The sequence below is a fragment of the Cherax quadricarinatus genome, chromosome 1, assembly GCF_038502225.1.
Source record: "Cherax quadricarinatus isolate ZL_2023a chromosome 1, ASM3850222v1, whole genome shotgun sequence".
Lineage (NCBI taxonomy): Eukaryota > Metazoa > Arthropoda > Malacostraca > Decapoda > Parastacidae > Cherax > Cherax quadricarinatus.
Genome location: NC_091292.1, coordinates 89,735,724 through 89,761,791, shown reverse-complemented (window position 1 = coordinate 89,761,791; position 26,068 = coordinate 89,735,724). Strand labels below are relative to the sequence as shown.

The 26,068-nt window shown below is 39.1% G+C and overlaps 1 protein-coding gene across 5 annotated transcripts in view; it reads right to left on the bottom strand.

Moving 5' to 3' along the window:
* The window catches only part of LOC128689532 (uncharacterized), a 129,438-nt gene that overhangs the window by 38,214 nt on the left and 65,156 nt on the right, over positions 1 to 26,068 (bottom strand). For 4 of the 5 annotated variants that reach the window (XM_070083726.1, XM_070083721.1, XM_070083715.1 and 1 more), the window contains 2 exons: positions 21,492 to 21,668; positions 11,631 to 11,805 (listed from right to left, as the gene is read on the bottom strand). In XM_070083726.1, coding sequence (XP_069939827.1) covers positions 11,631 to 11,805; positions 21,492 to 21,668 — 352 coding nt within the window. The remainder of the gene's footprint in view (positions 1 to 11,630; positions 11,806 to 21,491; positions 21,669 to 26,068) is intronic. The other variant, XM_070083744.1, reaches the window with a different exon arrangement.

The window sequence follows — 26,068 nt, the reverse complement described above, 5'->3', positions numbered from 1 at the left end:
TCCCACCACAAACAAAACTTAAAATATTCATTTGAACTAAAAAAAAAAAATTCACCAACCAAATGGCAGGATGAGGGTAAATTTTTGAGAGGACACCTGCACAGCAAACTAAAATGCAACACACACATCCAGAATATTTCTAATGCAATTTCCAAAGCAGTGGAAATTATCTTAAAAATTCACTACTGTGTACTCGAAACATCCCTATTTAACCTACCATTCCCTAATCTATCTCTACTTCATCTATGGTATTTGTGCATGGGGATTAACAACAGCAAATAATCTGAAACCCACTTTTAACACTTTCAGGGTCAAGAGGTCCTCTCCTAAACTCATTCTCAGGGTCAAAAACTTTTCAGAAAAAAATTTTTTTTTTTCTAATGAAATGATAGAATCTTTTCCCGATCATAATGACACCAAAAGTATGAAATTTGATGGAAAACTTATGGAATTATGCTCTCGCGAAGTTAGCGGTCTCTACGATGTTTACTGGCGATTTTGCTCACTTTGAGCCCTATTTTCGGCCAATTCCAGTGTACCAGTCGACAAAAATCATATCTATTTCACTAGAACTCCATTTTTTCTATCGAATGAGTACAAGAAACCACCCATTTACCGATTTCAACTATCTAATAAAGTGGTCAGAAATTGGCAATTTTGCCAATTTCACGCAAATTTCAGAAGATGCCAATTTCCAAATAGGGTCCAGAATAAACAAGACAGACATTCCTGGCACTAAAATAACATTTCCTCTATCCATTAGTCATGTCCCCAGGCCCCTCTTACATCTCTTTTGCTTTCCACTTTGAATTTTTATTCTCACAAAAAATAGATTTACTGTTATGCAGACTACTGCATTAGTGTAGAAATGGCATAAATAATATCAGCACACTTGTGAAAAAATATTAGACTCACCAATTAACGTGTATTGGACGTCTGGCATGATTTGTTTACTTTTGAACTTTGGTAAAAATCGAACACTTCTGCTACTTTGAGCTCAATTTCAAGGTACTTTTCATTTTGAAACCAATCAAAATCATCTCAATTTCTGTAATATGTCTTCCAGTTTATAAAATGAGATCAAGAAAACTAAAATACAACCATAAATACCCTATGAAAATACACTGCAAAGTCGCTGTTTTAAACTAACAACACGGTCGGAGTTTTTTTTTTTTCTCATTATGCACTGTGTGCTGCATGATTTTTTTATACTGTGCATACTGACCACTTGCACACATATTTCATATGTAGGCCTACTATACCTGAAGGCGCTAGAATTTAGGCGTACTAGTACGTCAATAACCCTGGTGCGTAAGCCATACTAGTATGTCAGAAACCCTGAAAGGGTTAGAGAGAAGAAATCTACTTTTGGAATTATCATTCATTTAGTTTCCAAGGAAAACATACCACCCCATTTTCAAAAGCTTAAATTTGTGTAATACAGCCTCTCCTCACTTAGCAACATACAGTGGACCCTCAGGTAAAGGCTTCATCGGTTAGCGCCAAAATCGGCTAACGACTCACTTGGGTGTAAAAACATTGGCTTGGCTAATGCCAAATAACTCAGTTAAGGGCTTTCATCCCGAACATGTCTGCGTGGCCTGAGCGGGCCCGGCCAATCCATCACTCCGTGTATAGCCAGTGTGCCACTGTTTACAAAGCCAGTGAGGACGATTCCACGAGTACATGCGATATATTTTGTATTATTCCATTGTTTTTAGTGCTTGTAACTGCTAAATAAGCCACCATGGGCCCTAAGAAAGCGTCTAGTGCCAACCCTGTGGAAAAAAGCGTGAGGTGTACTATCGAATTAGAGAAAGAGATAATCAGAAAGTACGAGAGTGGAGTGCATATCTCGGAGTTGGAAAGGTTATATAACAAACCCTATTCAACCATCACTACTATCTTGGCCAACAAAAAGGCAATCAAGGAAGCTGTTGTTGTGAAAGGTGCAAGTATGCTTACAAAACAGAGATCACAAATACTCGATGTGGAGAGACTGTTGTTGGTGTGGATAAATGAGAAACAATTATCAGGTGATAGTATTTCTCAGTCAATAATATTTGAAAAGGCAAGGCAGTTGCATGCAGATCTCATTAAGAAAATGCCTCCAAATAGTGCTGCTATTGATGAATTTAAGGACAGCAAAGGCTGGTTTGAGAGATTTAAGAATTGTTGTGGCATACACAGTGTGACAAGGCATGGTGAGGCTGCCAGTTCTGACAAAAAAGCGGCTGAAAAATATGTGCAGGACTTTAAGGTGTGCATAGACACTGAAAAATTAAAACCCCAACAAGTGTTCAATTGTGACAAAACAGGCATGTTTTGGAAGAAAATGCCAAACAGGACCTACATTACTCAGGAAGAAAAGGCACTCCCAGGACACAAGTCTATGAAAGACAAGCTAACTCACATGTTTTGTAGTAATGCTACTGGGGATTGCAAAGTGAAGCCTTTACTCGTGTAGCACTCTGAAACTCCCAGTGTGTTCAAGAAAAACAATGTTGTCAAGACTAAATTGCGTATGATGTGGAGAGCAAACAGTAAGGCATGGTTCACTAGGGGCATTTTCCTCGAATGGTTCTATGACATGTTTGGCCCCAGTGTGAAAAAATACCTCCTGGAAAATAAATTGCCACTCAAGTGCTTCCTGGTAATGGGCAATGCTCCTGTTCATCCTCAAGAATTGGAAGAGCAAATTGTGGGGGAGTTTAGTTTTATTAACTGTTTGACTGTTTTGGTCGTATATATACGTCTTACGAGTCACCGTGTTTGGCGTATATATACTCAAAAATTCTAGCGGCTTCAAATTAAGCAGGAGAAAGCTGGTAGGCCCACATGTGAGAGAATGGGGCTGTGTGGTCAGTGTGCACCATATAAAAAAATCCTGCAGCACGCAGTGCATAATGAAAAAAAAAAACTCAGACTGTTTTTTTGGATTAAAACGCCAACTTTGTGGTGTATTTTCATATAGTATTTATGGTTCTATTCTCGTTTTCTTGGTCTCATTTGATAGAATGGAAAACATATTATAGAAATACAGGTGATTTTGATTGGTTTCACTATGAAAAGAACCTTGAAATGGAGCTCAAAGTAGGGGAAATGTTTGATTTTTGCCGATGTTCAAAAGTAAACAAATGATGTCATTGTCCAATAAATGTCCAACTAGCCATTCTAATATACAGTCAGAAATGGGTTGACATTATTTATACAATTATTACAATATTGCAGTAGTCTGCATAACAGTAAATCTTCTATTTTTTGTTTGAATAAAAATTCAAAATAGAAAGCAAGAGTAATATCAGAGGGGCCTGGAGACGTGACTGATGAACAAGGAAAATGTTATTTTAGAGCCAGGAATGTCTGCATTGTTCATTCTGGACCCTATTTTGAAATTGGCATATTTTTTAATTTGCGTGAAATTGGCCAAATTGCAAATTTCAGACCACGTTATTGGGTAGTTGAAACTGGTAAATGAGCAGTTTCTTGTACTCAATCGATAGAACAAATGGAATTTTAAAGAAATAGCTATAAGTTTGGTCGACTGGAACAATGGAATTAGCCGAAAATAGGGCTCAAAGTGGGCAAAAATCGCCGAGGTTGCTAACTTCGCGAGAGCGTAATTCCGTAAGTTTTCCATCAAATTTCGTTCTTTTGGTGTCATTAACATCGGGAAAAGATTCTCTATCATTTCATAAGAATTTTTTTTTTTTTTTTTTTCAAAAATTTTTCGACACCAGGAGACACCTCAGGATTTGGGGTTTCAATACTCAAGGGGTTAAAGTCAAGTGTTTGCCTCCTAATACCACTCCTCTCCTCCAGCCCATGGACCAGCAGGTCATTTCAAACTTCAAAAAACTGTACACCAAAGCAGTGTTTCAAGTTCTTTGAAGTGACCTTAGACACTGAATTAACCATAAGAGAGTTCCGGAAAGATGACTTCAGTATCCTCAGTTGCATAAACATTATAGGTAAGGCTTGGGAGGGAGTGACTTGCATGACTTTGAACTCTGCTTGGAGAAAATTGTGGCCACAATGTGTACAAGAGAGGGATTTTGAAAGGTTTGGGGTTAACCCTCAGGTGACTATGCCAGTTGTGGAATCTATTGTGGCATCGGGGAAGTCCATGTGATTGGAGGTTAGTGGCGAGGATGTGGAAGCGTTGGTGGAGGATGACGATGAAGAGCTAACCACTAGTACCGAACTTGCACACGAAAATCACTCACTACGAAAGCAAAAGACTTGGCAGACGATGCAACATTCCCCCAATGAAAAGCAGGGGTGTCACTAGCACGTTAAATCGAGACCATACAATAAGTGTCAGGGGCCCGAGACTGTTCAACTGCCTCCCAGCATACATAAGGGGGATTACCAACAGACCCCTGGCAGTCTTCAAGCTGGCACTGGACAAGCACCTAAAGTCGGTTCCTGACCAGCCGGGCTGTGGCTCATACGTTGGTTTGTGTGCAGCCAGCAGTAACAGCCTGGTTGATCAGGCTCTGATCCACCAGGAGGCCTGGTCACAGACAGGGCTGCGGGGATGTTGACCCCCGGAACTCTCTCCAGGTAAACTCCAGGTAAACTACAAAGCTGCAAGAACTTCAGGCACAATAGCAACAGATCACAGCTCAGGAATGTGCTTCATAGGAGGAGGAAGAGAGACGGAGGAAGTTGCCTACGTCAAAGATTAAGGAAATGTGTACAATGTGGACAAAGTTGTAAGCATTCATGGATGAATATTATCCTGACACAGCTGTTGCATGCCATATTGGCAACATGTACAATGACGCTCTTGTGTCCCATTTTAGGGAAATCTTAAAGGGACACGAGAAACAGAGCTCTCTGGACAAATATTTTGTGTGGCAGGGGTCCAGTGACTCTCAAGTTGTTCCCACTGGCATTAAAAAACCAAGGGAGGTAACCCCAGAAAAGGACTTGTTACCTGAAGTCTTTATGGAAGGGGATTCCCCTTCCAAACAATAGAACACCTTTATCCTCTCCCCTCCTCCCGTCTCATCACTCATCAACAAGTCCAAAATAAAGGTAAGTGTCATTTCAGTATTGTTTATTGTACATGTATCATTGTTTTCTGTGTAGGGAAATGTTTATTTCATGTAAAAAAAATATTTTGTTTAATACTTTTGGGTGTCTGGAACGGATTAATTGGATTTCCATTATTTCTTATGGGGAAAATTAATTCGGCTAAAGGCTAAATCAGCTAAAGGCTAAATCGGCTAAAGGCTAACTCTCTGGAACGGATTAAAGGCATTACCCGAGGATCCACTGTACTTGTTTACCGATGCCTTGGACTTACAAAGGGCTCTCTGACCAGTATTCATACCTAAATAATGTATATAAGAGCTGATTTCCTCTATTCTGTTTATTTCAATATACCATACACTACTGTATAAACATTTAAAAATATACTTGAAATGTTATAAATGGTGCAAAGGTTACATTAACCCTTTGACTGTCGAGACCTCAAATCCTGTAACCCTTTGGCTGTCGAGACCCTAAGTCCTGAAGTGTCTCTCTGTGTTGCAAAATATTTGAAAAACAAAAAATTATTTTTTCTTGTGAAATGATAGAGAATCTTTTCCTGATGGTAATGACACAAAAAGTATGAAATTTGATGGAAAACTCATGGAATTACGCTCTCACAAAGTTAGTGATCTCGGCGATATATGTGCATCGGCAATTTCGCCCACTTTGAGCCCTATTTTTGGCCAATTCCATTGTTCCAGTCAACCAAACTCATAGCTATTTCTTTAGAAGTCCATTTGTTCTATCGACTGCGTACAAGAAACCGCCCATTTACCAATTTCAACTACCCAATTAATTGGTCAGAAATTGTCAATTTGGTCAATTTCATGCCTTCACCTTTGATATACCTTTGAAGAATTTCAAGAGTATATCTACTCTCTGAGCCCGGCCATGGGCCAGGCTTGTCTGGTGCTCGCCTGGTCAAACAGGCTGTTGCTGCTGGAGGCCTGCTGCCCCACATATCCATCACCTGGTGAAGATACTTGTCTAGTTTCCTCTTGAAGGCTTCAACACTTGTTCCAGCAGTGTTTCTGATATCTTCTGGTAAGATGTTGAAAAGTCTGGGACCCTGGATGTTGATACAGTGTTCCGTTATTGTCCCCACTGCACCCCTGCTCTTCACTGTGTTTATTTTACACTTCCTCCCATATCTCTCACTCCAGTATGTTGTTATGGCAGTGTGCAGATTTGGGACCAAGCCCTTGAGTACCTTCCAGGTATATATTATCATGTACCTCTCTCTCCTCTGCTCCAATGAGTACATGTTCAAGACTTGCAGGCATTCCCAGTAGTTTAGGTGCTTTACTGGCTCAATGTGAGCCATAAACGATCTCTGTATTTGTTCCAGCTCCGATATTTCTCCTGCCCTGAACGGGGCCGTCAGCACTGAGCAATATTCTAAGTGAGAGAGCACTAGCGATTTGAAGAGTGTCACCATCGGCATTGTTTCCCTTGTTCTGAAAGTTCTCAATACCCACCCAGTCATCTTCCTGGCTGTCGTGATCTTTGTCTTGTTATGGTCTTTAAAAGAAAGGTCCGCTGACATAATTATTCCTAGGTCTTTTATGTGTTCCTTACGTTCTATTTGGTGGCCCTCCTGAGTTTTGTATATAGTGCTCCTTTTGAGTTCTTCATTCTTTCCATACCTAAGCAGCTGGAACTTATTACCATTGAACATCATGTTGTTTTCCACTGCCCACTGGAAAACCCTGTTTATGTCTCCCTGTACTTTTTCAGTGTCCTCTACCGTACTGATTTTCATGCTTATTTTAGTGTCATCTGCAAATGATGATACAAAAGTGTGCTGGGTGTTTTTGTCTATGTCTGCTATGAGGATGAAGAACAGCAGAGGTGCCAGGAAAGTGCCTTGGGGCACTGAGCTTTTGACCTCGATGATGCTGGATCTTGCCCTGTTCATTACTACTTATTGTGTTCTGTGTGTTAGGTAACCGAAAATCCATCTGCCTACCTTCCCCGTAATGCCCATGGCCTTCATTTTGTGTGCTATCACTCCATGATCGCATTTGTCAAACGCCTTTGCAAAATCATGCAAATTAAAAAAGATGCCAATTTCAAAATAGGGTCCAGAATAAACAATGCAGACATTCCAAGCACTAAAATAACATTTTCTCTGTTCATTAGTCATGTCTTTAGGCCCCTCGTATATTACTCTTGCTTTCTATTTTGAATTTTTATTCACACAAAGAATAGAAGATTTACTGTTATGCAGACTACTGCATTATTGCAATAACTGTATAAATAATGTCAACCCATTCATGAGTGCATATTAGACCAGCCAGTTAGACATGTATTGGATGGTGACATCATATGTTTACTCTCGAACACCGGCAAAAATCGAACATTTCTGCTATTTTGAGCTCAATTTCAACATCCTTTTCATCATGAACCGAATCAAAATCATCTCTATGTCTGCAATATATCTTCCATTCTATCGAATGAGACCAAGAAAACAAGAATACAACCATAAATAATATACAAAAATACACTTCAAAGTCAGCATTTTAATCCAAAAAAATGGTCAGTTTTTTTTTCTCATTATGCACTGCATGTTCAGGATTTTTTTTAGACTGCACACACTGACCACACAGCCCCATTCTCTCACATGTGGGCCTACCAGCTTTCTCCTGCTTGATTTGAAGTCACTAGAATTTTGGCATATTAATACATCAAAAACACTGGCTCGTAAGACGTATATATACGACACCGACAGTCAGAGGACTAAAACAATATCAAAGATGATTGACATAAACTCACTACCATTATAGTATGCTCCTCACTTAGTGACAAATTCGTTTAACGATGTGGTCTCAGGAACGGAACTCCGTCGTTAAGTGAGGAGAGGCTGTATACAAAATATTCACACTCAGTACTGTGCGCTCTTTGTATACAGGGCGCTCGGTACAAACGTTAACCCAGAGCTCAATTCTTCTTTTTTTTTTTTTTTGCAAAGCTGCAAAACAACACAATAATGTACATGGAATAAATATCACGTTTAATATACCATGTGTATGAATCAAGCTGTTCAGAAATTACATGCAAAGAAATATGGAATTCGCTGTCTGAAAACGCCAAAAGTTCCCTATCTACCAGCAGTTTTAATAAGTTTCCTAAAAAATACCTATTAAATCCTACTTAAGTGTTTTTTTTTAACAAGTTGGCAGTCTCCCACCAAGACAGGATGACCCAAAAAGAAAGAAAATCCCCAAAAAGAAAATACTTTCATCATTCAACACTTTCACCTCACTCATACATAATCACTGTTTTTGCAGAGGTGCCCAGAACACAACAGTTTAGAAGCATATACATATAAAGATACACAACATATCCCTCCAAACTGCCAATATTCCAAACCCCTCCTTTAAAGTACAGTCATTGTACTTCCTATTTCCAGTACTCAAGTCCAATTATATTAAAATAACTGGTTTCCCTGAATCCCTTCACTAAATATTACCCTGCTCACACTCCAACAGCTTGTCAGGTCCCAAATACTATTCGTCTCCATTCACTCCTATCTTACATGCTCACGCATGCTTTCTGGAAGTCCAAGCACCTCGCCCACAAAACCTCCTTTACCCCCTCCCTCCAACCTTTTTGAGGACAACCCCTACCCCGCCTTCCTTCCCCTACAGATTTATACGCTCTCCATGTCATTCTACTTTGATCCATTCTCTCTAAATGACCAAACCACCTCAATAACCCTTCTTCAGCCCTCTGACTAATACCTTCATTAACTCCACACCTTCTCCTAATTTCCACACTCCGAATTCTCTGCATAACATTTACACCACATATTGCCCTTAGACAGGACATCTCCACCGCCTCCTCGCTGCAGCATTTACAACCCAAGCTTCACACCTGTATAAGAGTGTTGGTGCCACTATACTTTTATACATTCCCTTCTTTTCCTCCATAGACAATGTTTTATGTCTCCACATATACCTCAATACACTACTCACCTTTTTTCCTTCGTCAATTCTATGGTTAACCTCATCATTCATACATCCATCCGCTGACACGTCAACTCCCAAATATATGAAAACATTCACTTCTTCCATACTCCTCCTCTCCAATTTGATATCCAATTGTTCTTAATCTAAATCATTTGATACCCTCATCACCTTACTCTTTTCTATGTTCACTTTCAACTTTCTACCTTTACACATTCTCCCAAACTCGTCCACTAACCTTTGCAACTTTTCTTTAGAATCTCCCATAAGCACATAAGTACTTAACTGTTACATCCAGCAAATGCCTTTAACCCTTTGAGGGTTTTCGTCGTACTAGTACGTCTTACGCGTAGGGGTTTTTGACGTACTAGTACAGTACTCATAAATTCTAGCGGCCTCAAATCTAGTGGGAGAAAGCTGGTAGGCCTTCATATGAAAGAATGGGTCTATGTGGTCAGTGTGCACAGTCTAAAAAAAATCCTGCAGCACACAGTGCATAATGAGAAAAAAAAAACTTTGACCATTTTTTTTTAATAAATCAGCGACTTTGCAGTGTATTTTCGTATGGTATTTATTGTTGTATTCTAGTTTTCTTGGTCTCATTTTATAGAACGGAAGACATATTACAGAAATTGAGATGATTTTGACTGGTTTTACAAAGAAAGGTGCCTTGAAATTGAGCTCAAAGTAGCAGAAAAGTTCGATTTTTACCAAACTTCAAAAGTAAACAAATCGTGCCAAGCGTGCAATACACGTCAACTGGTGAGTCTAATATTCTTTCACAAGTGCACCAATAATATTTATACCATTTTTTACACTAATGCAGTAGTCTGCATAACAGTAAATCTTATATTTTTTGTGAAAATAAAAATTCAAAGTGGAAAGCAAAAGAATATAAGAGGGGCCTTGAGACGTGACTAATGACTAGAGGAAATGTCATTTTAGTGCCAGGAATGTCTTTTTTGTTTATTCTGGACCCTATTCGGAAATTGGCATCTTTTGAAATTTGTGTGAAATTGGCAAAATTGCTAAATTCTGACCACTGTACTGGATAGTTGAATTTCATAAATGAGTGGTTTCTTGCACCCATTCGATAGAAAAAATGGAGTTCTAGCGAAATATTCATGTTTTTTGTCGACTAGTACAGTGAAATTGGCCGAAAATGGGGCTCAAAGTGGGCAAAATCGCCGATGCGTAAACATCGCCGAGACCGCTAACTTTGCGAGAGCATAATTCCGTAAGTTTTCTATCAAATTTCAAACTTTTGGTGTCTTTATGATCGGGAAAATATTCTCTATCTTTTCATAAGAGAAAATAATTTTTTTTTTTTTCAAATTTGGCCGACCCTGAGAACGAGTTTCGGAGAGGGCCTGTCGACCCTCAAAGGGTTAAATACTCATGCAATATTGTTACCACTATAACTCTACCACTCCATAAATGCACATCATCGATCTGTTATAAATTTAATGAAGATTATATTTAACTGCCTAAAATTATGGACCCTCGAATTTCATCATCCCTTTTCTGTATGTAAAACTATAGTTATTCTGTATAAAATGTATTTTTTGTTAATATTTCCCATAAGAAATAATGTAAATCCAATTAATCCATTCCAGACACTCAAAAATATTAAAAAAAAATACATTTTATAGAGAATAACTATAGTTTTACATACAGTCACCCTTAGGAAAGGCTGGAGGGAGGGGGTAAAGGTTGTTTTGTGTGTGAAGGGCTTGGACATACAGCAAGCGTGAGCCCATTAGATAAGAGTGGAGACAAACTGTTTTTGGGACTTGACAAACTGTTGGAGTGTAAGCAGGATAATGTTTCGTGAAGGGATTTAGGGAAACCAGCTAGCCGGACTCAAGTTCTTGAGGTGAAAAGTACAGTGCCTGCACTCTGGAGAGGTGAGGATATTTGCAGTTTTGAGGGGCATCTGAACTGTAGTATTGAAATGCCTTTGGCAAGACAATGATGGTGAAAGTGTTTCATTTCTGGGTCAGCCTACCTCAGTGGAAGATGCTGAGTGTGTTAAAATAAAAAAAATTATTGTGGGAGAATGGGTAGTCAGCAATTTAGTCACCCCTATGATGCACATGACTATATAGGAAAGTAAACATGATAGATATATAATGAATTAATACAAAAGTTAAGATTGGCTCAAGTTCTTTATTGCCCCCAAGAGAGAGAGAAAAAACCGACAAGCTCCCTGAACTTCAAAATTATGATATTTAATTTAGTTACTGGTAGTCGAAATACTTATGCCTCTCATGCTAGAGTACTACTATATACATGTAATGGTATAAATTTTTCACTGGACATCTTTCACACACTTTTTTCTACAGAATTTTTTACTTTTTTAATATTTAGATAATAACATGGATTTAAAAATACTACGAGGAAATCAACCATAGTAATTCATGCATTTTTTTTAACTAGCAGTGAGTTTTACCAAGGTTATTCATGGCTAGAATTTTGCATCACTTTATATTTTCATCAACAATGTCAGTTTTTATCTAGAACATACTTTAGCACTACAGTATATACAAATAGTATACATAATCAACGCAGTAATTAATTTCTTAAGACTGTACTGTACTTTTCGTATGCTAAGTTTACCTTTGATCCAGAGATCTTCTGTTAATGCATTGGCAATAGCAATTGCTCCACTGTCATTCATCTGGGGATTGTGATTGAGCGTTATTCTGCGAAGCCCTTTCATGCCATCAAGGTGTGGCTGTCGTAATCGAAGAGTATCTTGCCACATCGCACTATCTCGATTCATCCTTTGATGCTAAAAAATTTAAATAGAAATGAATAAACACATTTACTCTATGCATACCCTACCTAAATGTTTTTCTTAAGTGTTATTTCTTGTACACACGGCAGGTTCAAAAAGTTTACCTCACTGACCATCTCCCACCAAGGCACTGTGACCCAAAGAAGAAAATACATTCACCACCATTTACTTAACTGCTCTCTTGCCAGAAGTGTGCTGCCATTACAATTCAGATTACCCTCCAACTGCAATATCCTCATGCCTCCTTCAGAGTGCAGGCACTGTCCTTCCAACTTTCAGGACTCATAAAGTCCGGCTAACTGGTTTCCCTGAATCTTCACATTCCGAATTCTTTGCCTAATAAAACACCACACATTGCCCTCAAGCATGACATTTCTACTGCCTCCAGCCTCCTAACTGCAATGTTTAAAAAATCATGCTTCACACTCATATAACAGTGTTGGTACTGTTATACTCTGGTATATTTCCCTTTTTACCTCCATGGATCAAGTTTGTCTCCATAGATACTTCAAGACACTACCCACCTGTTGTCTGCTTGTCTATGCTGTGGTTCACTTTGTCTTTCAAAGACCCATCCACCAGCAGGTACATTCCCTAAATATCTGAACACATTTACTTCCTCCATATGCCCTATATATCCAATCTTTCATTGCCTTAATTTTTTTGGTCCTTCTTTTATATATCAGAGGCAGCAACTGGCAGAAGAGTTCCCTCATTCTATTGGCTAAATAAACATTACTTTGTATTACCTAGCAAACTGTTGGTTAATCTCTACAACTAAAATGAGACCTTTTAGTAGTTTTAAATATAAGCTGGACAGGTATATGACTGGGTATGAATGGGATAGAACTTGCCTAGTATGGGGCAAAAGGCCTAATGCAGTGCTTCACAGTTCTGATATTCTAAATGCAATTTATTTGGGTAGCGAGTGTCAAGACAATTTTTTTTTTTATTAACACATTGGCCGTTTCCCACCAAGGCAGGGTGGTCCAAAAAAGAAAAACTTTCATCATCATTCACTCCATCTCTGTCTTGCCAGAAGTATGATTACACTACAGTTATAATACTGCAACATTAACAACCCTCCTTCAGAGTGCCAGCACTACTTCCCATCTCCAGGAATCAAGTCCGGCCTGCCGGTTTCCCTGAATCCCTTCATAAATGTTACCTTGCTTACACTCCAACAGTACGTCAAGACTTAAAAACCATCTGTCTCCATTCGCTTCTATCTAACATGCTCACGCATGCTTGCTGGAAGTTCAAGCCCCTTGCACACAAAACATCCTTTATCCCCTTCCTCCAACCTTTCTCAGGCTGACCCCTACCCCGCCTTCCCTCCACTACAGATTTATACACTCTTGAAGTCATTCTATTTTGTTCCATCCTCTCTACATGTCCAAACCATCTCAATAACCCCTCCTCAGCCCTCTGGATAATAGTTTTAGTAATCCCACACTTCCTCCTAATCTCCAAATTACAGATTCTCTGCATTATATTCACACCATACATTGCCCTCAGACATGACATCTCCAATGCCTCCATCCTTCTCCTTCTTGCAACATTCACAACTTATGCCTTACACCCATACAAGAGTGTTGATATAACTATACTCTCATACATTCCCCTCTTTGCTTTCATGGATAAAGTTCTTTGTCTCCACAGACTCCTTAGTGCACCACTCACCTTTTTCCCCTCATCAATTCTATGATTCACCTCATCCTTCATAGACCCATCTGCTAACATGTCCACTCCCAAACATCTGAACACATTCACCTCTTCCATACTCTCTCCCTCCAATCTAATATAAAATCTTCCATTACCTAATTTTTTTGTTATCCTCATCACCTTACTCTTTCCTATATTTGCTCCTAATTTCCTTCTTTTAGATACCCTACCAAACTCATCCCCAACCTCTGCAACTTCTCTTCAGAGTCTCCCAAAAGAACAGTGTCATCAGCAAAGAGCAACTGTGACAACTCCCACTTTGTGTCAGATTCTTTATCTTTTAACCCCACACCTCTTGCCAAGATCCTCACATTCAGTTCTCTTACAACTCCATCTATAAATATATTGAACAACCATGGTGACATCACACATCCCTGTCTAAGGCCTACTTTTACTGGGAAATAATCTCCCTCTCGCCTACATACTCTAACCTGAGCCTCACTATCCTCATAAAAACTTTTCAACGCTTTCAATAACCTACCTCCTATTCCATACATTTGCAACATCTGCCACATTGCCCCCCTATCCACCCTATCATATGCCTTTTCCAAATCCATAAATGCCACAAATACCTCTTTACCCTTATCTAAATACTGCTCACCTATATGTTTCACTGCAAATACTTGGTCTACACACCCCCTACCTTTCCTAAAGCCTCCTTGTTCATTTATTATCCTGCTCTCCATCTTACTCTTTAATTCTTTCAATAAGAACTCTACCATACACTTTACCAGGTATACTCAACAGACTTATTACCCTATAATTTTTACACTCTCTTTTGTCCCCTTTGTCTTTATGCAAAGAATCTATGCATGCTCTCTGCCAATCCCTAGGTACCTTACCCTCTTCCATACATTTATTAAATAAAAACACTTACCACTCCAAAACTATATCCCCACCTCCTTTAACATTTTTATCTTTATCCCATCAATCCCAGCTGCTTTACCCCCTTTCATTCTACCCACTGCCCCATGCGCTTCCCCCACACTCACAACTGGTTCTTCCTCACTCCTATAAGATGTTATTCCTCCTTGCCCTATACACAAAATCACAGCTTCCCTATCTTCATCAACATTTAACAATTTCTCAAAATATTCCCTCCATCTTCCCAATACCTCTAACTCTCCTTTCCTATTTGTAACTGACAAACCCATTCTTTCCCTAGGCTTTCTCAATTTATTAATCTCACTCCAAAACTTTTTCTTATTTTCAACAAAATTTGTTGATAACATCTCACCCACTCTCTCATTTGCTCTCTTTTTACATTGCTTCACCACTCTCTTAACCTCTCTTTTCCTCTCCATATACTCCTCCCTCTTTGCATCACTTCTACTTTGTAACAACCTCTCATATGCTACCTTTTTCTCTCTTACTACTCTCTTAACATCATCATTCCACCAATTGCTCTTCTTCCCTCCCACACCTACTTTCCTGTAACCACAAACTTCTACTGAACACTCTAACACTATATTCTTAAACTTACCCCATACATCGTCTACTCCAATGCCTATACTCTCACTAGCCCATTTGTCCTCCAACAGTTGTTTATATCTTACCCTAACTGCCTCCTCCTCTAGTTTATAAATCTTCACTTCTCTCTTACTTGCTGTCCATTTCCCTTGTATCTCATCTACCTTTTATTCTCACTGTAGCTACAACTAAAATGTGATCTGATATATCTATGGCCCCTCTATGAACATGTACATCTTGAAGTCTACCTAACAGTCTTTTATCTACCAATACGTAGGCCAACAAATTACTGTCATTTCACCCTACATCATATCTTGTATACTTATTTATGCTCTTTTTCTTAAAATATGTGTTACCTCAATCTCAGTGACAATTTAATAACTCTACTAAAAGTTGCTCTTTTAAATACTTATTCACTCTTTATTGTTACTAACCAACCTGGAGTTTACCTGGAGAGAGTTCCGGGGGTCAACGCCCCCGCGGCCCGGTCTGAGACCAGGCCTCCTGGTGGATCAGAGCCTGATCAACCAGGCTGTTGCTGCTGGCTGCACGCAAACCAACATACGAGCCACAGCCCGGCTGATCCGGAACTGACTTTAGGTGCTTGTCCAGTGCCAGCTTGAAGACTGCCAGGGGTCTGTTGGTAATCCCCCTTATGTGTGCTGGGAGGCAGTTGAACAGTCTCGGGCCCCTGACACTTATTGTATGGTCTCTTAACGTGCTAGTGACACCCCTGCTTTTCATTGGGGGGATGGTGCATCGTCTGCCAAGTCTTTTGCTTTCGTAGTGGGTGATTTTCGTGTGCAAGTTCGGTACTAGTCCCTCTAGGATTTTCCAGGTGTATATAATCATGTATCTCTCCCTCCTGCGTTCCAGGGAATACAGGTTTAGGAACCTCAAGCGCTCCCAATAATTGAGGTGTTTTATCTCCGTTATGCGCGCCGTGAAAGTTCTCTGTACATTTTCTAGGTCGGCAATTTCACCTGCCTTGAAAGGTGCTGTTAGTGTGCAGCAATATTCCAGCCTAGATAGAACAAGTGACCTGAAGAGTGTCATCATGGGCTTGGCCTCCCTAGTTTTGAAGGTTCTCATTATCCATCCTGTCATTTTTCTAGCAGATGCGATTGATACAATGTTATGGTCCTTGAAGGTGAGATCCTCCGACATGATCACTCCCAGGTCTTTGACGTTGGTGTTTCGCTCTATTTTGTGGCCAGAATTTGTTTTGTACTCTGATGAAGATTTAATTTCCTCATGTTTACCATATCTGAGTAATTGAAATTTCTCATCGTTGAACTTCATATTGTTTTCTGCAGCCCACTGAAAGATTTGGTTGATGTCTGCCTGGAGCTTTGCAGTGTCTGCAATGGAAGACACTGTCATGCAGATTCGGGTGTCATCTGCAAAGGAAGACACGGTGCTGTGGCTGACATCCTTGTCTATGTCGGATATAAGGATGAGGAACAAGATGGGAGCGAGTACTGTGCCTTGTGGAACAGAGCTTTTCACCGTAGCTGCCTCGGACTTTACTCTGTTGACGACTACTCTCTGTGTTCTGTTAGTGAGGAAATTATAGATCCATCGACCGACTTTTCCTGTTATTCCTTTAGCACGCATTTTGTGCGCTATTACGCCATGGTCACACTTGTCGAAGGCTTTTGCAAAGTCTGTATATATTACATCTGCATTCTTTTTGTCTTCTAGTGCATTTAGGACCTTGTCGTAGTGGTCCAATAGTTGAGACAGACAGGAGCGACCTGTTCTAAACCCATGTTGCCCTGGGTTGTGTAACTGATGGGTTTCTAGATGCGTGGTGATCTTGCTTCTTAGGTCCCTTTCAAAGATTTTTATGATATGGGATGTTAGTGCTATTGGTCTGTAGTTCTTTGCTGTTGCTTTACTGCCCCCTTTGTGGAGTGGGGCTATGTCTGTTGTTTTTAGTAACTGTGGGACGACCCCCGTGTCCATGCTCCCTCTCCATAGGATGGAAAAGGCTCGTGATAGGGGCTTCTTGCAGTTCTTGATGAACACAGAGTTCCATGAGTCTGGCCCTGGGGCAGAGTGCATGGGCATGTCATTTATCGCCTGTTCGAAGTCATTTGGCGTCAGGATAACATCGGATAGGCTTGTGTTAATCAAATTTTGTGGCTCTCTCATAAAAAATTCATTTTGATCTTCGACTCTCAGTCTGGTTAGCGGCTTGCTAAAAACTGAGTCATATTGGGACTTGAGTAGCTCACTCATTTCCTTGTTGTCATCTGTGTAGGACCCATCTTGTTTAAGTAGGGGCCCAATACTGGACGTTGTTCTCGATTTTGATTTGGCATAGGAGAAGAAATACTTTGGGTTTCTTTCGATTTCATTTATGGCTTTTAGTTCTTCCCGCGATTCCTGACTCCTAAAGGATTCTTTTAGCTTAAGTTCGATGCTTGCTATTTCTCTGACCAGTGTCTCCCTACGCATTTCAGATATATTGACCTCTTTTAGCCGCTCTGTTATTCTTTTCCGTCGCCTGTAAAGGGAGCGCCTGTCTCTTTCTGTTTTACATCTACTCCTCCTTTTTCTTAGAGGAATAAGCCTTGTGCATACATCGAGTGCTACCGAGTTAATCTGTTCTAGGCATAAGTTGGGGTCTGTGTTGCTTAGTATATCTTCCCAGCTTATATCGGTTAGGACTTGGTTTACTTGGTCCCACTTTATGTTTTTGTTATTGAAGTTGAATTTGGTGAATGCTCCCTCGTGACTAATCTCATTATGTCGGTCTGGGGCTCCGCGCATACATGACTGAACCTCAATTATGTTGTGATCTGAGTATATTGTTTTTGATATGGTGATATTTCTTATCAGATCATCATTGTTAGTGAAGATGAGGTCTAGTGTATTCTCCAGTCTAGTAGGCTCTATTATTTGCTGGTTTAAATTGAATTTTGTGCAGAGATTTAAAAGCTCGCGTGAGTGTGAGTTTTCATCAGAGCTGCCTCCTGGTGTTATTACTGCAACAATATTATTTGCTATATTCCTCCATTTTAGGTGCCTTAAGTTGAAATCCCCCAGGAGCAAGATGTTGGGTGCAGGAGCTGGAAGGTTTTCCAGACAGTGGTCAATTTTTAACAGCTGTTCCTGGAATTGCTGGGATGTTGCATCCGGAGGCTTGTAGACTATCACAATGACTAGGTTTTGGTTCTCGACCTTTACTGCTAAAACTTCCACTACATCATTTGAGGCATTTAGCAGTTCTGTGCAAACAAGTGACTCTGCAATGTACAGGCCAACCCCCCCCTTTTGCCTGTTCACTCTGTCACATCTGTATAGGTTGTAACCTGGGATCCATATTTCGTTGTCTAAGTGATCCTTTATGTGGGTCTCAGTGAAAGCCGCGAACATTGCCTTTGCCTCTGCAAGCAGTCCACGGATGAAAGGTATTTTGTTGTTTGTTGCTGGCTTTAGACCCTGTATATTTGCAAAGAAGAATGTTATCGGACTGGTGGTATTGTTGGTACTGGGGGGGGATTTTTTTTCCGGCATTAGTATCTGTATCTGTTGGTTTGGAGTGGAGGCCATCGACTGTGGTTCCACTCCAGGAATGACTGGATTTGGTGTACGATTTCTGCCATTTCCTGCCAGTTTTTTTTCCTTCCTGGCACTAAAAAACCTCTCCCTCTTGAGTGGCTGTGGCTACCCAGGTTTTCCCATGGCCTGGATGTTTTGTATCTTTTTGTCCCCTTTAGATGGTATGCCTGGCAATTTAAGTTATAGCACAGTCTTTCCTGTACTGAAGAGGTACACAGTTCAGGGTGAAAAAGCTTACAGGAAGGGAGTTTGCATTTTCCTGTTGTCATATGGGCATGGCATTTCCTAGGGTGGTCATAGTTGCACGTCCCATCTGTTTTTCCAGATTTCCCATGCCAGCAGATACCGAGTGCATAGTATGTGCACAGGCTTGGTTTCCGTTTGCCTTGGGTTTCTGTGACTGTATTCCCTGTTGGTGCATGTTTCCCTGTCTTACTTCTATCCTCCCTAGCACCAACAATGGAGCTCCCACCATTTGTTTTTGGTAATATATCCTCACTATTGCTAGTGGAGTCCTCTTGTTTGCTATTTCCTGCGGTATTTCTAGTTTGCAATATTGGTTTTATCTTATCTTTGACTACACTTGTTTCCCTACTATGGCTCCTGTCCCCTATGCGGTCATTCATATGTATTCCTTCCTGCATATAGTTCCCGACTACCTGGACAAAATCTCCAGCTTCACCATTACTGTCTCCCAGGACAGCATCTCCAGCTTCCCCATTACTGTCTCCCAGGACAGCATCTCCAGCTTCACCATTACTGTCTCCCAGGACAGCACCTCCAGCTTCACCATTACTGTCTCCCAGGACAGCACCTCCAGCTTCCCCATTACTGTCTCCCAGGACAGCACTATCAGCCCCCCATTTACTGACTACCAGGACATCATCTCCAGCCTTACAGTTTCTGACTACATGGCCAGTATCAAGGGCAGTACCATTCAGCCCGGACTTTTTATGTTCCCATCAATATTTGCAGAAATACAGCTAGAATAGGCACACCACTGTTAAGGATACAAGGATGGTGAAATTATTGTGTAATTATGATGATAATGAATGAAACTTGATTATTCCAATAAAAACCTTCTACTGAAGTTTTGTTTACTTTTTATATTAATGCACTGAATAGTCTGTTCCAATTTTTTATACAGTATAAATTAAGCATTTGTAGATTATATAAATTTTGGAAAACAATAGTTAGGCAAGAATACTAGATAATGGATAACAAAAAAGGCACAATACCGTGACTGGAACGACACACAAATAACCCGCTCATAGAAGAGAGGAGCCAATACACAGTGGCATGTACATTCACTACTTTTCTTATCATGCTTCCTCTGTCAAGAAAAGTGTTCTTATCTCCCTCTTTCTCCATGCCCTCTGCATTTGTGATCCTCAGTTCCTTCAATCAGAAATTTCCACTCTGCATAATTCATTTTACTATCTTGGCTACCCTTCCCATTTCATAGACTCTGCCTTCTCATGTGCTAAATGTAATTTCTTCTCTCCCGAACTCTCTACTCCTGGGAACGCTTCTGTCCTCTGCCTTCCCTACCTTTCTGGTCTTTCTAATCTCAACAACTCTTTCCATTCTTTACACATCAAACTTACTCTCCGCCAGAGTAACACTCTTCGCACTAATCTCATTCATACCTCTCCTCCCTAAACAGATGATCCTGGTGTCTGCTCTATTTCTTGTTCCTCCTGTCCTCTCCAATACTTTGGAGAAACTGGCCGATCTCTTTCTGACAGACTCAGGGAGCACAAAAATAGTGTTCGGTTTGCCAACACTAACAATGCTCTTTTCTGTCACATCAGAGATCACAGCCATCCTATCGACTGGTCTTCTGCTAAAACTGTCTTCCCTACTTCCAACTTAAACAGTCACCATTTGGTTGAATCCTCCCTAATACACAACTTTCCTTGTATGAATCTTAGTCCTGGCTTCATCTCTGTAGGTGCATTCCTTTCCCACTACACTGTAAAATGCTCCAAACTTCAGAACACCCATGACTTAACCTGATTCCTCCTTCTTCTTCTTCTCCCTCTTCCCCTTTCCTCTTTCCTTTTTCCCCTTTGGGTTGTCTTTCTTCTGCCTTGTGTATTTGTTCCTTCTTTATTTATTTATTCATTTTCCCTCCCTCTGTGTTCTTGCTCTTACCCTCTGTGGGCACCTAGCTCCCTTGCAGTGCTCCTCTTTCTTAGTATTTGACTGGCTCCTCCTCCTTCTTACTACCTCCCCTACTACTACTACTACTTCCTGGCTATATATACCCCTCCCTCTCTCCTTTTCGTTAGTGTGACTTTGTAAATGGTCCATGTCGGACCGAAACGTCATCGTAAGCTCCTCTCTTCTATGTGCACGTTATTTGTGTATAGATAATGGACATGATTGCTTTGGCTTAGCAAGGTTAGGAGTGTGGGTGGACATACCACTAGTAACCCAGTGGCTAGAGAAGGCAATGCTTGTTGCCTGACAAGCAGACTGAGGAAATCTAAGGAGGGCAACTACCCAGATTTTGCACATTACATAATCTTTAAAATGTATGTGCATTCAATATTGATCTTTTTCCTATTCCATTTAGATTTTTTGCTTCAGTTTCTTAACTGTGCTATAACAATCCTGTGTAAGCTGTGTTCTATTTATTTAAAATAATTTCTGCTTATACATTTGTAATTATCATAATTGCAGGTCAGCATTTATATGTTCCAAAGTGCCAATACGATAAGTGTGGAACATCACAAATCAGGGACTTAGTGTATTGTACAGTACTGTATCTCTTACCGTGCAGTCCAAAACTTAAAAATATATTCTACTAAATTTTCTAGGTGTAACAATATTGTTGGCATAACATTTTTTTTATTATCACACTGGCTCATTCCCACCAAGGCAGGGTGGCCAGTGTGATAATAACATACCTGTATCAAACAGGCAACTGCTGATGCCCCCTTTTCTGCAAGCTGGCAGTCAATCAAACACAGCTGTGTAATGCTGGGTACATTTTTCATATTTTGGCATACTTGTTGGACTCCTGTATCTCCAAGATTACATTTTCTCAAACTCAAAGTTTTCAAATTTTGTGATTTCATAATCCCCTAAAAGAAATTGCATATTATTATAACATTTGTCCCTAATCAATGTTATCTGTTCTTTATGGAAAAAATATTAAAAATATCGACATTTATAGTAATTTTCTTGTAAATAATAATTAGTGGAAAACTTTTTCATTATAAAAGTGTAGAGTAATTAGCATTATATAATCAAAATGTTCTTTCAATATTCTAAACACATGATTGCTTTTGGTTTACATCATTTATACTTAATTGTTACTGAAAAGTGTAATCAGCCCAGCCAATTACACTTCTAACTAAATAATATAAATGGGGGTTTATGTTTTGTAAGCTCTTAAAACTAAATCTGTTAATGTCTCATATGTTCTAAGTCTTTATATTTGTTCAAGAAACTGTTAATATAAAGTGTAAAGAAAAACTGACTTAGAGAAAGTATACATTTTTCAGAATTACAATAAAGAGATATAAAAAATGTATACAGAGTTCTATAACCTCTATGAAACTGGAATTAAACAGTTCATTCCAAATAAGGATGCAAAAGAAAAATACAGTGGAACCCCGAGTTTCATCCTTAATCCGTTCCAGGAGTTAGGACTAAAGTCGAAACATCCTAAAGTCGAAGCAATATTTCCCATAAGAAATAATGTAACTCCAATTAATCCGTTCCAGACCCACAAAAATATTCACAAAAAATATTTTTTTTAAAGAATAACTATAGTTTTACATACACACAATACAGATAAATACACATAGTACTTAAATTAGTAATACAATAGATAAATTAACATTTAAATAAACATTTAAAATAATATTTACTTACCTTTATTGAAGACTGTTGCTGGCATCTGGAAGATGGGGAGGAGTGAGGGAGCACTTATTGTTTGGAAGGGAAATTCCCTTCCATAAAGACTTTAGGTAACAATTTCTTATCTGGGGTTACTTCCCTTCTTTGTCTTTTAATGCCACTAGGACCAGCCTGAGAGTCACTGGACCCCTGTCGTGCAAAATAACTGTCCAGAGTCCTCTGTTTCTGGCACCTCTTTAACATTTCCTTAAAATGGGACATGGTTCTGTCACTGAACTTGTTGCAGAGATGGCTTGTTTCAGCTTGCTCAGGGTGGTATTTTTCCACAAAACTTTGCAACCTATTCCACACTCCACACGTCCCTAATCACTGAAGAAGGCACCTCCTCCACTCCCTCTTCCTCTTCTTCCTCCTCTGAAGCAAGTTCCTCAACTGTGGTCTGATGCTGTTCCAGATGAAACTCTTGCAGCTATTCAGTGGCTCACAGTCATACTCAATAAACAAGCACCAAACTCAATGAATTAATTGTGAAATGTTTGGATGAGCGCACAGGGTAATGTTCACTCAAAGATAAACAAGCAGCCAGACTGACTCACGATGCCTGCGTGGGGAGGCGCACAGGCAAGGGCGGGCGGACAGGTCTAGCATGCAGGACAAAACACGGGGCACAGTGCGAAACTCGGGACAAAATTTAGCCGAAAAAACGGTTCTAAACTCGAAGTGAATGATACTCAGGGCGGACGAAACTCGGGGTTCCACTGTATTAAAGAATGGTTTAATATAGGGGTCCCCAAACTGTGGCCCTCCACAAGATTTTATGCAGCTCTCAGCAAATTGAAATATTTATAAATAGTAAAATTAATAAACCCTCATTTTCAGTCACTTAAAGTTAAGGAACTGTTGCTTGTAACAATTTATATGTCAAAATTAGCTCAAATTTTGGGTCTAATTTTTTCATTGTTCAGATATAACCTTCAGTTATGGAAGGAAAAAGGAAAAGAACAGTGCAGAGTAAGTGCTGCCTGTTTAATGAGAAATGGGTTGTAAAGTACTTCTTTGTACAATAATTAATTGACTCCTCAACTTTAAAACCTCAGTTCAGTAATATTTTGAAATTAAAAAATTAATCTTGTGCCAACTTTTCTCATTGGCAGTTCAGTAATTGATTATACTGTCAGAGCACTGGCTTTTGTTTGACATTTTTACTCATTATACATCATTTCTCAGTGTAAGCATGGTATTGTTTCTTCGTAATTGTCACATTTCTCTTTTGTTCTGAATCATATCACAGTGATTACAAAAAGGATCCAATATATTTATTTATAAGACTGATTTTGTCTTTGGCCTGCGAAAATGTGTAAAATATACGATATGGCCCTCGTAGTGAAAAGTTTGGAGACCCCTGGTTTAATGGAAGGTGCTGGAGAGCCATGAAAAATAAGGAAAAAACTTTGAATGCATATAGGAAGTGGGCCAACCCAGCATCTTATTAAAGAAATGAAAACACAAATGTAAGAAGGGAGGATGAAAAGATCTGACAGGAAAATAAGAGAAAAACCAAGATGAAACCATATCTTTTATTTAAATTTGTAAAAAGGTAAATTAAATGTTAAAGCCAAAATACAAAGGAATTAAAGACTACAACAAAATCACTTTATTGAAGGAGGAAATGTGCAAGGTATTAAATAGAAAGTTTCAGCGTGTTTCAAAACAAAACAGTTTATGTGCAGTATATTTAAAATCAAAATTCAATTAGAGGATATTGAGATGAATCAAGAGGTAGTAAAGAAATTATTACTGGATGTTGACAAAAAAAAATGCAATGAGACCAGAAGAGACAGCTACATGGGTTTTAAAAGAACTGAGCTATTCACTTTGTAATTTTTTAGGTTTTCACTACAAAAGAGTAAACTGACAGACGAATGGAAGATGGCACACACTAAGCTAATATTTAACCCTTTGACTGTCGCGGCCGTATATATACGTTTGCGAGGTACCGTGTTTGACGTATATATACTCATAAATTCTAGCGGCTTCAAATCAGGCAGGAGAAAGCTAGTACACCCACATGTGAGAGAATGGGTCTGTGTGGTCAGTGTACACCACATAAAAAAAATCCTGGAGCACGCAGTGCATAATGAGAAAAAAAAAACTCCGACCGTTTTTTTTAATTAAACTGCCGACTTTGTGGTCTATTTTCGTATAGTATTTGTGGTTGTATTCTCGTTTTCTTGGTCTCATTTGATAGAATGGAAACTATATTATAGAAATGGAGGTGATTTTGATTAATTTTACTATAAAAAGAACCTGGAAATGGAGCACAAAGTACAGGAAATGTTTGATTTTTGCCGATGTTCAAAAGTGAACAAATGATGTCATTGTCCAATAAATGTCCAAATAGCCATTCTAATACGCAGTCATGAATGGGTTGATGTAATTTTTACAATTATTACAGTATTGCAGTAGTCTGCATAACAGTAAATCTTCTATTTTTTGTTTGAATAAAATTTCAAAATAAAAAGCAAGAGTAATATCACAGGGACCTGGAGACATGACTGATGAACAAAGAAAATGTTATTTTAGAGCCAGGAATGTCTGCATTGTTCATTCTGGACCTTATTTTGAAATTGTCATATTTTTTTAATTTTCGTGAAATTGGCCAAATTGCAAATTTCTGACCATGTTATTCGGTAGTTGAAATCGGTAAATGGGCAGTTTCTTGTACTCAATCGATAGAAAAAATAGAGTTCTGAAGAAATAGTTATGAGTTTGGTTGACTGGAATAAGGGAATTAGCCGAAAATAGGGCTCAAAGTGGGCGAAATTGCCGATTTTTAAATATCGCCGAAGTCGCTAACTTCGCGAGAGCGTAATTCCGTCAGTTTTCCATCAAATTTCGTTTTTTTGGTGTCTTTACAATCGGGAAAAGATTCTCTATCATTTCATAAGAAAAAATAATTTTTTTTTTTTTCGAATATTTTGCGACACCAGAAGCAACTTCAGGATTTGGCCCTTCGACAGTCAAAGGGTTAAGAAAGAGGATAGGAAAAAATTTTAAATTACAGGTCAGTTTCGTTGATATGTCATAAAAATATTGAAAAAAAGTCATTACAGAAAAGTAAATCAAATGCTTAGAGAGGAATAGCCTACTGACTAGTTAACAATTCAGCTTTTAGTTTGGAAATTTACATACTTGTACAGTAGACCCCCGAGTTTCATGATTAATCTGTTCCAGAGAGCCTGCCGAATGGTGAGATTAACAATTGGCGAATCCATTTTCCCCATAAGAAATAATGGAAATCCAATTAATCTGTTTCAGACACTCAAAAAGTATTAACAAAAAATATTTTTTTTAAAGATTAAATATAGATTTGCATATAGAAAACAATGACAAATAAATATAAAGCACTAATAAAATGGATAAATGAACATTTAACATCACACTCACCTTTATTGATTCTTGTTGGTATATGGAAGACAGGTAGGAGGCGAGAGGGGGACGAGTTTATTATGCTTCAATGTGATGCTAATACAGTGGACCCCCAGTTAACGATATTTTTTCACTCCAGAAGTATGTTCAGGTGCCAGTACTGACCGAATTTGTTCCCATAAGGAATATT